We start from the raw sequence: 13,776 nt of genomic DNA, 5'->3' as shown, positions 1-13,776 counted from the left end.
CCTTCCCACCACTGTCTTGTCCGCCTCCAGCACTGGGGCACACTAGAAGTCAAGTGCGGAGCCTGGCTCGGGGCACGGGCCACGGACGGACTGGTGCCCGGCACGACGTGCACTCTCAGACCTCCTCGAACGTCGCATGCTCGCGACACACGCTCCCATTACGCACAGTTGCTGGTCTCTGCCAGTCTGGGGTCCTGTCCGTTTAACTTCACGTCCCGCGTTTGCTGACCTGTTTTCTGATTTGTTTACTTTTTAACTGGCCGCCTGTGGTTACGTGCTTTCCGTTACTCAGAACCTCGGACCAGTGCTGCCCTCGGCGCTGGTCGGTCACACGGCTCCGTGAGTAGCCGTCGCTGGGAGAGAACGTTCTCAGCGTAACACGGGGTGTGAGCTTGCACGCGGAGGCTGACGGCGCTCTGTGCTCGCGGCTGGAGACCAGCGGCCAGCCGGGAAGCTGTGTTTAGTTTAGTGTTTCATGAAACAAGATTAAGATCCTCTCCTGGAGAATTTTTGCACAGTTCTTCAAGTAAATTCTGAGGGGCTCTCTCAGTTTTTGGAAATTTGTTTTGGGCTCCATCTTCTTCTAGGTAAGGTATCACCTGGCCTTCCGAGAAACAGCTACAATTCTTGGTTTAAAGCGTAGCTGTAGTTGCACTGCACGGAGGTGGCGGGAAGTCACTGGTCAGACGTCAGCCTGGCAGGTTTTGAAGGGATTTGTGCTACCAAGACCAGACCTCTGCACCCCATGTTCGGTAGCTCAGTCACGGAGAGCTCCCGGGGGACTGCACTGCTGATCCGCGCACCACCTCCCCGACCCGTGTCCCAGACAAAAATAACCTCCCTCGGCTGGAGGAATGGCAAGGCAGAGGCAGAGCTAAACAGAACAAGATAATTATCTCTTACCTCTTCCTTCTCGAGCTGTCAGTCCGAGTCCCACGTTCTGTCCCACGTTCTGCTTCAGTGTCTTGACCTCTAGAAACACACCTTTTGGGATGCGTGTAGTAGGAGCTTCTCAGGAACGGAGCTCCCTGCCCTCGACGCCTGCTAGCTGGACGTCTCAGCAGCTTCAGCCTTTTCTTATTCGGCAACACGCGCAGCACCTCTTTCCTTCCAGCCTTTGTAGATAGGATGGACATTCAAGCCATGTGGAAGTCCAGCATAGTCCTGCTAAGACGCTCCTTTCAGAACCGAGGTTACCAAACTAGAAACTAACGGGTATCTTGGAGAGAAGTGTGGGTCTAGTGCTTTTTAGTTTTTGTTCGGTTTGCGATTTTACCGAAGAAATTCTCGCTAACTGTAGAAGCACAGACCCAGGGGCTCCCACACAAACGTGAGTTAACCGCGCTGTGTCCTTGCTTGCAGGGGACCTCGGGACCTGACCCGACCACCGTCTATGTTGATATGCGAGCTCTGAGACACGACAGGTACGGTGCGCTTGGGGTTTCTTTCTTGGCGGCCCAGCGTGCAGGGGCCGTCTAGCAAGGGAAGGAGCGCAGCGTCTGTCCGCTGTGCGCACGTTGCCGGTGGATCAAGCCGGAGAGCCGCGCCACTTGGCTCGAACCGTGCCCCACCCCCCACCTCCGTGTGGTTCCCACTGGGGCCGTCCGCTGTGCGCTAAGACCGCCGCAGACCGGTCAGGGTGACCGTAGCTGCCTCTCTAGCGGTCTGTCCAGAAGCCTGGGCACCGTGTGGCACCTTTTAAAGCTGCCAGCACTCTGCCCACGTTTTTCTTTTCTTTTCTTTTCTTTTTGAAGATTTTATTTATTCATTTGACAGACAGCTAGAGAGGGAACTCGAGCAGGGGGCGTGGGAGAGGGAGCGAGGGGAGCCCAACGCAGTCTGCCCGCATTTCTTTACGGGAATTGAAATTTTGTATGAAGGTGTTTCCATAAAAAATTAAAACGTGGGTGAAGTCACCTTCTGTGCAGCTCCCCAAGCAGCCTTGAGCAAAAACAAAAGGTGAGCGTTTGAGCATTTGTCCGTTTTCCTCAAGTGGGGGAAGGAGGCAGAGGTACAAGCAAGATGAGAGCCTTGCCGGGAATATCCGCCCCAGCCAGGAGGACGTCCCCGGATGCCCGAGGCTCCCCACTGAGTGACTATGGTGATGCCGGCTCATGGTTGTTCCTGGGCTGGGACCCAGGAGCATGGATCTGCGTACGGGGATCTCCTATAAAGGACTAGCAGGCGCCTGATGAAGGCCCTGCGATGGCCAGACACTGCGTGTCTCGTCCTCTGCTCACCCGCCGACGTGGGTCGTCACGCTGTTGAGTGAAGGGACGAGGGAATCAGCGATCACCGTTAGTGGACGGGGGGCCTTGCCCAACGGAGCGAGTGGCCCGGCATTCCCCGGATGACCCGCGTCCGTGTGTGGGGGAGTGGGGTTGTGGAGGCTGAGGAGCGGTCCAGGCGGCCGTGCACACACCCTCCAGGCCCCACAATCACACCGGGCATCCCCAGCGGGGCTCTTGGGCCCCGTGGACGTCAGGCCGTGTCTGTTGAGCACAGTCTGGGGAGTGCTATGCCGGCGTCCCAGGGACGGACTGAAGCTGTGCTATGGGAGGGGGGACAGCCGCACATGGATGGTCCAAATGCAGTACGCGGAGACGAGAGGGCTACCTGCGTTCCCCTAACACGTCCCACGTGAGGCCTGCCTGGTCCCCGTGGGCTTCGTTTTAGATGCTGCTGTGCAGGGGGAGTCAGGGTTCGAGCCCCAAGCTAGACTCCCCTCCGAGAGGCCGAGGGCAGACACGGACAGCACGGCGCCCCGGGCCCGCTCCCGGCCTCGCCCCCCCTCGGATAATCTTCCGACGCAACATCTGGCTTCGAAGAGTTGAGGTAACTTGTTCAGCGTCATTGGCATTTCCAGACGGGACTTCTAGGCTCTACCCTCTGCAGAAGGTACTTAGAAACGGTGCAATATTAGACTTTTTATGATTCCAAAGCTGAGCAGTCGCTCCCCCAGTCCCTGCTGAGGTAGCATTTGTGCGGTCGTCTGTGGCCCGGCCCCACACGCGGGACAGGCAGGCTCCGTGAGGGCACGCGGAAGAACACGGGTCCTTTGACACGGGAAGAGCAGCGGACGACCGTCCGAGCCCCGTGTGTCACATGCGTCCTGGAGCGTTGGGGATGGTCGGACGGAGGGGACGGAGGGCTCGAACGGAAAGCAGAGGCATCACTGTCTCCGGTCTCTGAGACTGTCCCTGCGGACATCCCGGGGGGCAGTTCTTCCCGCTGAGAGGGTGCAGCGTGGCACAGGGTGGCGCGGCAGAGCTGTGCACGCTGGCGGGAGCCAGGGCCTGAGATGCGGTACGTGCTCATGGTGACCGACTGGTTCTCCCGTCGTCAAGGTCCGTAAACCTCTTAAATGACGCCCTCGTCCTGAGCTGTGTGCTCTCTGCCGAGGTCATCGGGGACAGAAGTAGAAGCGCTTGGGGAGCTGGGAGTTGCTGTCAGTCATGCATCATCAGCGGCTGCTGGTTGTCACGGTTACTGGCCATGTCGACGAGTGTCAGAGGGCCCTGCGGGCAGGCAGGGCAGGCAGACACCCGCGTCCGCCCTGGCCGGGCCTCTCCTGAGAAAGCCTCCTCCACGGGGCCTGCACTGCCCACCCGCACTCCAGTGCAGCTGATTCACATTCTCGCCTCTCCTGCAGGCGGAGGACGGAGGAGGCCGGGAGCTGAGGGAGGTGGTCCTCTGCTCCTCCTTCAGTCTGGTCTGTGCCCAGAGCGTCAGTGGCCAGGAGCCCAAGCTCTCATGTCCTCTGTGTTATCCACTGCCGTCACCCCCTGTGATGGGCCTTCCCGGCTAGGTCAGGCCGGCGCGCTGGCCGACACGCCGCTCAGGAAAACCTCCCCGGCTCTTCCCCTCACCCGTGAGGCCCCTGCCCCTGGAGGCCGGAGCTCCCACCCCTTCCCTGAGCTGGGAGTCGTACCCCAGGGGCCTCTCCACTGTCCACAGCACCCCGAGTCTGTGAAATCCTCCTGCTTTCAAGCCCAGTTCCATTCAGTTCCATTCCACCATCTACCCTGCGCGTTTCCCAGAGAGAAGACCACTGACTTCACCACTGCCCTTCGTCAGCACAACCCAGAAGTGTCTTAGCAACAGCTACTGGGACGGAGAGGCTGTGGGTCCAGCCGATCAGAGTTCAGATCTGGGCAGGCTCTGTGACCTCAGTCTCCCTGTGCCCAGAACGGGCACGATACAGCCGCCCTCAAGGGCCCTGGAGGCGTTGTGAGGGCAGCGGGGTTGAAGCTGCCCCCCCCCCACGGCACCAGCGTGACCCGGGGCAGGAGGGAGCTCGCCAGGCTCCAGGTCCCCGTGGGGGTGCAGGTGAAACGGGAGCCTTTGCAAATATTGACTCTCTATCTTGTCACCGTTTGTGGGGAAAAAAACGAAGCTGTTGTGCTGAGGTCGGACACATTGAGATTCAGCGAAGGGAGTGGTCACTCTTCCGGCTGCTCTGGTACATTCACTAGGATGCCAGGGCACCTGCTTAATTATGAGCTAATCACCCGGAGAGGGCTACCTCGTCCGTGTGTGTGTCCACCTTCCCTAGAGAGATTGTGCATGCTCACGTGCACACGTGGGACAGACAGGTGACGGAGGAGAGCCTCGTTGTGGAAGCCTGTGACCAAATAGTTCCCCAAATTGACTTGGTTTCTATGTGACTTTCTGCCTCTTGTCTCCTGTGACCCAGTGTTGGGATTTGGTCCTCTGTTTACGGCAGGTCACTGTGGAGAACATGTCGGCCTCACAGAGCAAGGGACTAACTCTCCTGCTGCTGGAGTGGACGTAGCCTCACTGTGCACAAGGGGGAGATGGGGAAATGGTTTGGGGGCTGCTTGAAAGTGACCGTGACTTTTTAAAAATACTCTTTCTAATACGTTCATTTAAGATGAATTCACGGTCACTCCATCTCTTCCAATTGGATCTTTCCTTGAGCACTTGGAGTTTGCAGACTTGAGATGGGAAAGAAAAAAATTTCCAGCTTTTAAGGAAATAGTTTTAGGAGTTAAATCTTGTGGACACAGTGTTAGTGTAAAGCTTTCCCCAGCTTCCTCACTCCTCCTAACCTGAGGTGCTGAGTCTCCGGAAAGCAGGGATAGTCCATTAAGTCCTGGTCAGCGGTTAACCAAGGACGGAGACCCCGAGGGAAGTGAGCACAGTGTTCAAGTGCATTGTGAGACTCACGATTTTGTGCAGGGCAGGAGGGGGCCCAGACGAACACAGAACAGCAGAAGAGGGACCCCGCTCTCTGCCGGCTTTCGGTGTGTGCGTGACCGGCATGAGGGTCTTAGCAGAAGCTGACGGGGAGCTCACACTTATTACTGGATCGCTGATTTCCGGTCACATGCTCCTCGACAGCCACTGGGAGGCATGGGGTGGGGGGCGCCTCTGTTGCCCAGGCCCCGCGTGGACGGAGCTGACCCCAGGAGTTCTGGCTGCCATGAGCACCGTCGTCTCCCTGACGTTCGATGAGACACCGGCCGCACGCTCCTGGTTTCTGCTCCGCTGAGCCCGAGCACCTCCTGTCTGACCCGAGAGACCTGGAAGCACAGCAATGATTCACTCGTGTAACACATCTAAACGATGTATCGCTTCTGTAGATGCGTCCCTGGTATACATGCTTACAGACCTGCTTCCTGGTATACATGCTTACAGACCTGCTTCTCCGTCTGCTGGCCTGGCTGCTCGTCGCTTGGCCAGCTGAACGGCGGCTGCCTCATCGGAGAGGACTAGATCCGGGCTGGAGCGCTGTGGGTTGTTTTTTGTTTTTTTTTTTTAAAGATTTTATTTATTTGACAGAGAGAGATCACAAGTAGGCAGAGGCAGAGAGAGAGAGAAGAGGAAGCAGGCTCCCTGCCGAGCAGAGAGCCTGACGTGGGACTCAATCCCAGGACCCTAAGATCATGACCTGAGCTGAAGGCAGAGGCGTAACCCACTGAGCCACCCAGGCGCCCCGAGCGCTGTGGGTTTTGTGCATTCCTTAAATAGTTCTTCAGGAGTGTACTCGAAAATCTGATTACTTTATCGATAGAGAAAACAGAATAAAAAGGGAGAGTTTATATTTTGCAACGTGTTAATTTGGGGCTGAATTTCCAGCCCCTTCTTCCCTGTCAGAATCTTCCCCGGGTTGGTAGCTTCACATACAGACATGAGTCCCCTTTCTCTGCTTCTCCTCCTTTAGAATGCAGCCCAGCGTAACCAGCTTGTCGAAGTTTCCCGAGCTGGCTGTGCAGGTGGGGAGCCCCGGAGCCGTGTCTGAGAGGTCCTGGCCGGGTGCGGGAGGCAGGTTCAGGCTCCCAGCCCCATACTAAGGACGAGCTCTTCCCCTCGATGTTTTCTGTACTTTTCCCCCATCCAGCAGAGCATCCCCTAGAGACCACAGACCTTTTAAACCATCACCTATTTCTGATCTTTGCACCTCATTCTGACACCTGCTGTCCCATTAGGAGATTCTGAGAGGAGGAGTGAGAGCTCCAGGGGGCTGGTCCAGGCACTGGTCACAGCTCTGCCACCAGCTGGCCATGTGACCTCAAACCACGTCTCTGAACCCACCAGCCTGCCCCGTCTCCTGCACGAGGGTGTCCAGAGCAGACTGCCAGGTCCCGCCCCTCGTTACAGGTCCGCGCGTTTCCCCACCGGGTTCTGAAAGATCGGGTAAGGCTTTTGAGTCCTTTCCACACTTCAAACATTTGCGGAGTTTTGATTAAGTGTTCCTTTCCTAGAACATTTTACGTTCTTCTGAGAAATTGTTCTGCAATCTTTTTTCAGCAAAGATCAAATTTAAATAAAAAATAATGTATTGACGGGATAGTTTTGCCCCACTGGTTTATTCATTAACTCTTATCCCGAAGGCCTCTACCGGGTCCTCTAACTTGGAGCGGCAGATGAACTATGGGATGGCCGGCTAACTCTGAGTTTCAGACACAAGAGGCATCATTCCTCTAGTACAAATATGTCCAGAAACGCGTGGGTGAACGTATGCTTTAAAAAGCGTCCCTGTTGATCTGAAACTCACATTTAACCGAGCCCCTGTATATCTGTTTGCTAGTCCGGCCCCTGCCCCGAAATCAGACGTCCGCCACATTCTCGCAGCCACCGTGTCATGAGTGCCGTGTCTTCTCTGATGGAGAGATCTCGTTCATGCCCCGCATGTTCCCTGGGGGGGGTCCCCACTGCAGATTGCCACCCCGTGCACTGATGTTTCCAGAGGGAGGTGGACACGGTCCCTGATTTCTCGTTGTGAGACGTGCACACGTGGCCAGAGTGATGAGGGCCCTTCCTGGGCACACTGTGCGGCAAGTCCGATCCTGACGGCTTTGCGGGGTTCCACGGTGCAGGGTAAGGCCTTGAGGAGCCCTCTTGTGTGGGGTCAGAACTCAGGCCCAGAGAAGAAGAAGGGGTCAGCAGACCCCCGGCCTTGGGCTGGGGTGTCGGCCAGACGGAGCAGAGTCCCCTCAGACCAGCCGTGCCATTAGAAAGGCTGCCCCATCGTGTTCTTGTTCTCTCCTCCCTCCTCATTCTGGTGTTGTGCACACACACCTCGTGGTTTGTAATTAAATGGCCCAGAGTGTGTTTGGGTGGGTACAGGGAGAAGATGATGGAAAATACAAGTCTGTGAAAACCCACTTTCTTACTGTCTGTGTGTTCAGCTTCTCTGTCTGTGTCCTGGTGAGTTTTTCTGCTCCCGCTGTTAACAGACTCACTACCACCATAAAACCCTGGGAAGCCCGTGTGATTGTAGGATCTGAGCGGAGCCAAGGGCAGCCAGCTAATACTGGCCCATGTGGCTGTCCTGTGGAGGCCCATCCCTCACTGGAAAGTGAGAGTTATTTTAGAAGAAAGGAATCCTAGAGACTTTTCCCCTGAAGGGAAGCATCTCTTTGCTTAAATAAACTTATTTCAGGGGGAGTCTCTTTGTGGAGGAAGAGATGGCCGCGTGCTCAGACATGGGCCTGACCGCAGCCTGGGGTGGGCACAGGGGACCCCAGGGCTGTGAGTGTGACATGCACCACAGAAGGACGGCGTGGCTTCTGCCTCATGGGATTTACTCATGGTCTGCATTTTGAAGCGATGTATGGCCTCCTCCTGCACCACCTGTCCCCGACCGTGTAAGTGGTTGCTGCGAACAGGCCGGTGCGGTGCTACATCGGAGGGCAGCTCTATGTTTAACTTCTTGAGGACCCTCCATGCCGTTCTCCGGAGCGGCTGCCCTGGCTCGCGTTCCCACCAGCCGTGCACGAGGGTCCCATTTCTCCGCATCCTCGCCCGCACCGTGGTTTCTCATGCGGCTGATTTCAACCTCTCTGATGGGTGTGAGGGGATCCGTGGGACTTCATGGTGGTTTTGACATGAACTCCCGGTGGTCAGTGCTGTTGGCGTCCTCCGGTGGACTTGTTGGCCGTGCATAGAACTCTCTCGAAGAAGTAAGTGTCTGTTCAAGTCCTTTGCCCGTTTTTCATCAGATTGTTTTATTTTTGAGTGGTGGGAGTTCCTTCTGTGTGCTGAGTCTCACAGGACTTGTGAGTCTCACTTGGGACTTGCCAAGAATACTTGCCGTGTTCTCTCCCATCCCAGGGATGCCCTTTCGCTCTGTTGAGGTCGTCGAGGGCACAGGTCTTTGTTTTGGTGGGATCTGGTGTTTCCACCTTTTGCTGCCTGTGCATTGCTGTCCTAGTGCAGGGTTTGGGGAGTTTTTTAATGGGTTTTTTTGGTTGTTTTTTGTTTGTTTGTTTGTTTGTTTGTGTGTTTTTTTTGCCAAATCCGACGTTAAGCTTCTGCCCTGTTTTCTCAGAACGTTCTTATCCTTCTAACTTTTATGTTCGGTCTTGACCCAACTTTGAGTTAAATGATTACAAATGATATTTTTATTTTTATTTTTTATTGATTTCTTTACGTAGACTCCATGCTGGGCATGGAACCCAGTGTGGGGCTTGAACTCACAGCCTGAGATCAAGACCCAGACTGAGGTCGAGAGCTAGACGCTTACCTGACCGGGCAGCCCAGGGGCCCCTGAGTGATATTTTTAAAAGGCAGGGGCTGCATTTTTTGTTTAAACGTCGATTTCATAAAGAGAGCAGCTCTGGGAATGTTCCTCAGTAACGGAAGCTACAGACACGGGACAGCCATCCGCAAGCCCTGGTGCTCGGCGGGTCCTCGGCGTGGGGGAAGCCGGCGCGGCCGTCGCTGGGCTGGCAGACGGAGCTGGGGTCAGGGCTCAGATCGGTGCTCTGTTGCGGACGGCCGTGCTGTGACCGTGTGTGAGAGTCGCCCCCTCGGAGGACGTGATGGAGTACTGGGTAGCAGAGGGTCATGATGGAAGCGGTGTCCACCCCGCCCCCCGCCTTCAGAAAGACACACACACCTCTGTGTGTGTGTGTGCATGTGTGTGTGCGCGCGCGCACGAGAGAGAGAGAGAGAGAGAGAGAGAGAGAGCGAGCAGGACCGAGAGCAAATGTGATTAAGCAAACGGGATAAAATGGTAGCAACAGGTGAACCTGATGAAGGGATATTAGAGGTGTTCTTTGTACTCCTTTCATGTTTGCAAGTTTTCTATAATTTTGAAATTACTTTCAGAGACATTTCTAGGAAATGATGCTCATAATGTATCAAGTCCAGAAACTATTTTGCAGGCCTTTCCGTTCTCAGGAAGGGAAAGGAGGTGTGCCCTAGTGAGACCGTCTGCTGGGAGGTAGCAGACCCAACACCCACTATTTGGGGTAGACATGGACCCACGTAGACGGGAACAGGGTGTCCAATGGAACCCAGTGTAGAAGCAAACACCGGAGCACCCTGGGGGGGAACTCCACACTGCCCGGCACGGGCTCTGCTGGACGTCTCTGTAGAGGGATCGGCTCTTCGACATTCTCGGAGGACACCGCCGCCCCAGCCGGGGTGTGGACAGGGGCAGGGGTCACACTAAGGGAGACAGCTGAGGGAGGTCGGGCCAGCACAGAGGGGTACGTTGTGTTGAGTACGTGCCCTCGACCGGACATGGTGAGAAGGGCTTCACCTCCATGGTCTCCCTCCCCAAACGCACAACCTCCGTCCCCTGGGAGAGACACCAGATGGTCCCACAGACCGGCTCGCCCGGCTCCACACAGCTATCACGGGCATTAAAATGGAAGGTGTGAGCGACCGCACCAGCCCAGGGGGGCTACAGAGACATGGGGGCTGGATACCCCTTGGGGTGCAGGAGAAGGTCATTGGCCAAATTCGATGACACATGGACTCGAGGTGACAGGAAAGCGCTGATGTGGCTGGTTCCTTCGTGGCAGCGGACGTCCCTCCCCTTCCACGCCGGCGCCTCTGGGTCCAGGACTGTGGTTATTACTGGGACCTGGTGGGGCCGTCCTGGCGTTAGGGCTTTTTGTGAATCTGAGACTGGCCTGGGGTGCCTGGGGGGCTCCGTCTGTGAAGCCTCTGCATTCGGCTCAGGTCTCATGATCCCAGGGTCCTGGGATCGAGACCCCTTTTGGGCTCCCTGCTCAGGGGGAGCCTGCTTCCTCCTCTGCCTCTGCCCCTCCCCACTACTCATGTGCACTTCTCTCGTTCATTGTCTCAAATAAACAAAATCTTAAAAAATAAAATAAAACTATCCCAAAAATAAATGCTACTAGTTAAAAGGAAAAGCCTAGATGTCTAAAAAACAGACATTTTCCCTAAATTTAATTTGAATGAGTTTGCATCAAAACCTTAGGAATGGACACGGGGCTTGACCCATGCCCCGTCGAGGGTCCACAGACAGACACCAACAGGGAGAAAAGGCTGCAGGGCTCCTTTCAGCCTGAGGGAAGGACGAGGAGAAACCAGAAATCAGGAGGGCTGCTGAGGGCAGGAGCACGTCAGGCTCGTAATTTTGTAGGAGGAGAGGCAGCGGTCACACGTAGGTACTCGGACAGTGGCTATAGGATGTAGGCGTGCTCCTCTGTTCTGCCTGCTGTCCCTGGTTTTGGGGTGACTTCTGCTGGGTTGGGGCTTCCGTGACCCCCCAGGCTGCGGGGCTGCTAGTAACCTTTGCTGTCACCCTTCGCGGTCATCAAGGGCTGACCCCGGGGGCGAGCTTCCCTTAGAGGCACCACAGCCTTCGGTGTGTCCTGCAGCGTCGCTCCTGCTGCGGGTGTGACTGTGTCGTCCCCGTATGGCCTCGGATACGCTCCACCAGCCGCACAGGATGCCGCAGGCTATTCACCAACCAAACCCAGACAGTAAAACGGGTCTCGTGTTCCTCCCTCTGCGTTGGCCTTCGGGAGGCTGAGGACAAGACTCAGCCACGGCACCAGCAGCAGGGACCCCACATCCTGGAGCATTTGCCACACCCCATCGTTAGGGATCCCTCCCACCCACACGCCCCCATCCCGCCGTCTTCTGGAACTTCAAATGGTGCCATTATGTTACATTCAGTCTTGTAGCTGCTTCAGACGCTGGAAGGATGTTTCTGTGAAAGCCCTGGGGTTTCTGGTAGCATGTCCATGGCATGGGGGGCAGGCGCAGAGCCGCTCGTCTTCCTCTGGCGACGACTTTGGGTCTCCTCCGCATCTGTTGTAGCCAAGCGGGTTGTGGCGATTGAAGGTGCAGACGGTGCTCGGTTTCCAGGCCACAGTGGCCACCAGGCAACCAGAGCTGGACAGCAGTGTGACGAGCAGGGACGGGGGACACTATCCGGACGCTCCTGGCAGCCCTGGGGCAGGTAGTGTGACGTTGTGGTTGGTCTGCAGGTGGCCAGCTGCGTGGGGCAGTGTTGGTGGGCCTGGCCCGGGCCAGGAGTCGTGGTCCACAGATCCATGGCAGGTGGAGGAAGGGGTGAGTGTGGGGGAACTCGTGAGGCTGTGGCAGCCCCCTGGTGCATCCCACGAGGCGGAGGAGGTCCTGAGGAGGAAGGACCCTTTGCAAGCGGATGCCTTGCGCAGCGACCCTGCGCCACGCGGACAGTTGCAGCCTGGCAGGGCAGAGCTTAGGTCAGGGCCAAAACGGTCCAAGTTCAGAGCACAAGGTGGGGTTTCATCGGGAATCATAAATCTGCCCCACGTTCACCATCTTCCTTGCTATCTCTTCCGGCAAAAGCCTGAGCTTCGCATCGTTAAGAAAGACTAGACAGGAAGCCGTGTTTTGGGGAGCCCCGGCGCTGTTCTTGAGCTTGGGAAGGTCAGCAATGAGCAGGGCTCCTCCCCTCCGGCGGCCCGGCTAGGTTAGAGGGGACGGGAGCGACCAACGCCCTGATCGAGCTCGTGAGCTGCTGAGAACCCACGTCAGCTGGGGAAGGGGCTCTCGACCCTCTGGGAGCTGGCTCGGTGCACAGGGACAGCCGTGAAGGCAGCAAGGGCACTGGCAGGACATCTGCGTCCCTGGGCTGGCGGGTCGGTCTGCGGCTGCGTCACACCCGGAGATTCTGCAGCGTCCGCCAGAGTCCCCCCGAGAGGGTCTCCACTGTGGGCTCAGTCTGTCCTCTCTCGGGAGACAGGACCACTTTCTCTGCCCTGCGTCCCTGTGGAGGGAGCCAGGCCGCTTGCTGGCAGATGGTCTGTCCCCACAACCCCTCGCGTGTGCTGTAACCTTCCAGACCACTGGGAGAGGCAGTGCCCACGGCGGCCCCACAGCCACGGGCGGCAAGCGGGGGCCCACGGTCATGCCGGGCTCCTCCGACGCGGTGCCCTCCCGCGCCGAGGGGGTTGCAGACCGAGTAGGCCGCACCCACACAGGCCGCCCTTCTAGCTCACCGTGTGTCTCCATGCGTCTCTGGGAGTGCAGAAAACCATCTCTTCCCACGCGGGTTGCAAACGCAGGTCCCAGCACGTGCAGGAGATGGCTCTGCCTGTTGGTCCTGGCAGGGCTGGGTTGGGTTTGGTCCTTTGCCGTCCACTGTCGGGATGTTCCTCCTCCCATGTGGACGGAGGACAGTCTTATGTGGCATTAGTGGCTTGTTTGTGAGTGATGCCAGCACCCTGTCCCTGTTCCTGTGGGGCTCAGACACAGAACGCCATTTCCATACTGGCCAGAGGAGAAACCTGTGGAAGAGCCTCTGTGATTCCACGTATGGAACGAGGTCCCTCCTTCCGGATCAGACAGGGAAGGATGGGGCACAAGCAGTCCCTTCGAGCAGGATGAGGGCAGAGGAGGCTGACGTGTGTGTGAGGCCAGGAGCCCCGGTCGTGAGAGGAGAGCCTGCCCTTGTGCTGTCCCCTCTGACTGGCCAGGCCCTGGGCCCAGGTAGAAGCCTGCAGGGATGGGGAGCAGGTCCTGAACCCCGAGGCCAGTGTCCGGGGACATTGGCCTTCGTGTTCTGGTTCCACCCTTGACACCAGGATTTCCTCTCCCACATCCTCACGGTCCTGATGCAGTGGGCAGAGCTGCTGGGGCCGTCCAAAGTGCCCGGCGGGGCTTTCTGACGGCCTGAGGCAGCGACGGCTGTGTGTGCACAGCTGGCAGAGCAGACGTGTGTCTGAGACGGCCCTCCTTTTTGACTCAGAGCGGTACTCCCCAGCCTGACTCCTGGCCGTGGGGGGTACCTGCCCTGGGTATGGCCAGCTTTGGACCCCGGACAGCAGCCCTGCTCCCGCAGAGACTGGGGTGCGTCTGTTGGTCCTTCCTCCTTAGCCCATCCTTCTCTCCGCCGCCCGCCCACTCCTGACTTTCTGCCCAGTTCGCTGCACGGCCCTGTAGCTTTCTCCATGTGCACAAATTACCGCTGTCCAGACGCCACTGTGGGGCAGCGAGCCGCTGGACACGGGTGCGCCCACGTCACCTGGTGCTCGCTCGGCACCGAGGCCCGGACTC

At 57.4% G+C, this 13,776-nt stretch overlaps 1 protein-coding gene across 1 annotated transcript in view; it reads left to right on the top strand.

The window, feature by feature from the left end:
* LOC111158609 (disco interacting protein 2 homolog C) overlaps positions 1-13,776 on the top strand; it is a 189,282-nt gene that overhangs the window by 165,057 nt on the left and 10,449 nt on the right. The window contains exon 31 of the mRNA XM_022520749.1: positions 1,363-1,424. Within this exon, the coding sequence (XP_022376457.1) occupies positions 1,363-1,424 (62 nt within the window). The remainder of the gene's footprint in view (positions 1-1,362; positions 1,425-13,776) is intronic.

Source organism: Enhydra lutris, unplaced genomic scaffold (assembly GCF_002288905.1).
Source record: "Enhydra lutris kenyoni isolate GAN:26980312 unplaced genomic scaffold, ASM228890v2 scaffoldscaffold61, whole genome shotgun sequence".
NCBI lineage: Eukaryota > Metazoa > Chordata > Mammalia > Carnivora > Mustelidae > Enhydra > Enhydra lutris.
The sequence above is the reverse complement of the archived record's forward strand: the minus strand, read 5'-3'. Positions and strand labels throughout refer to the sequence as shown.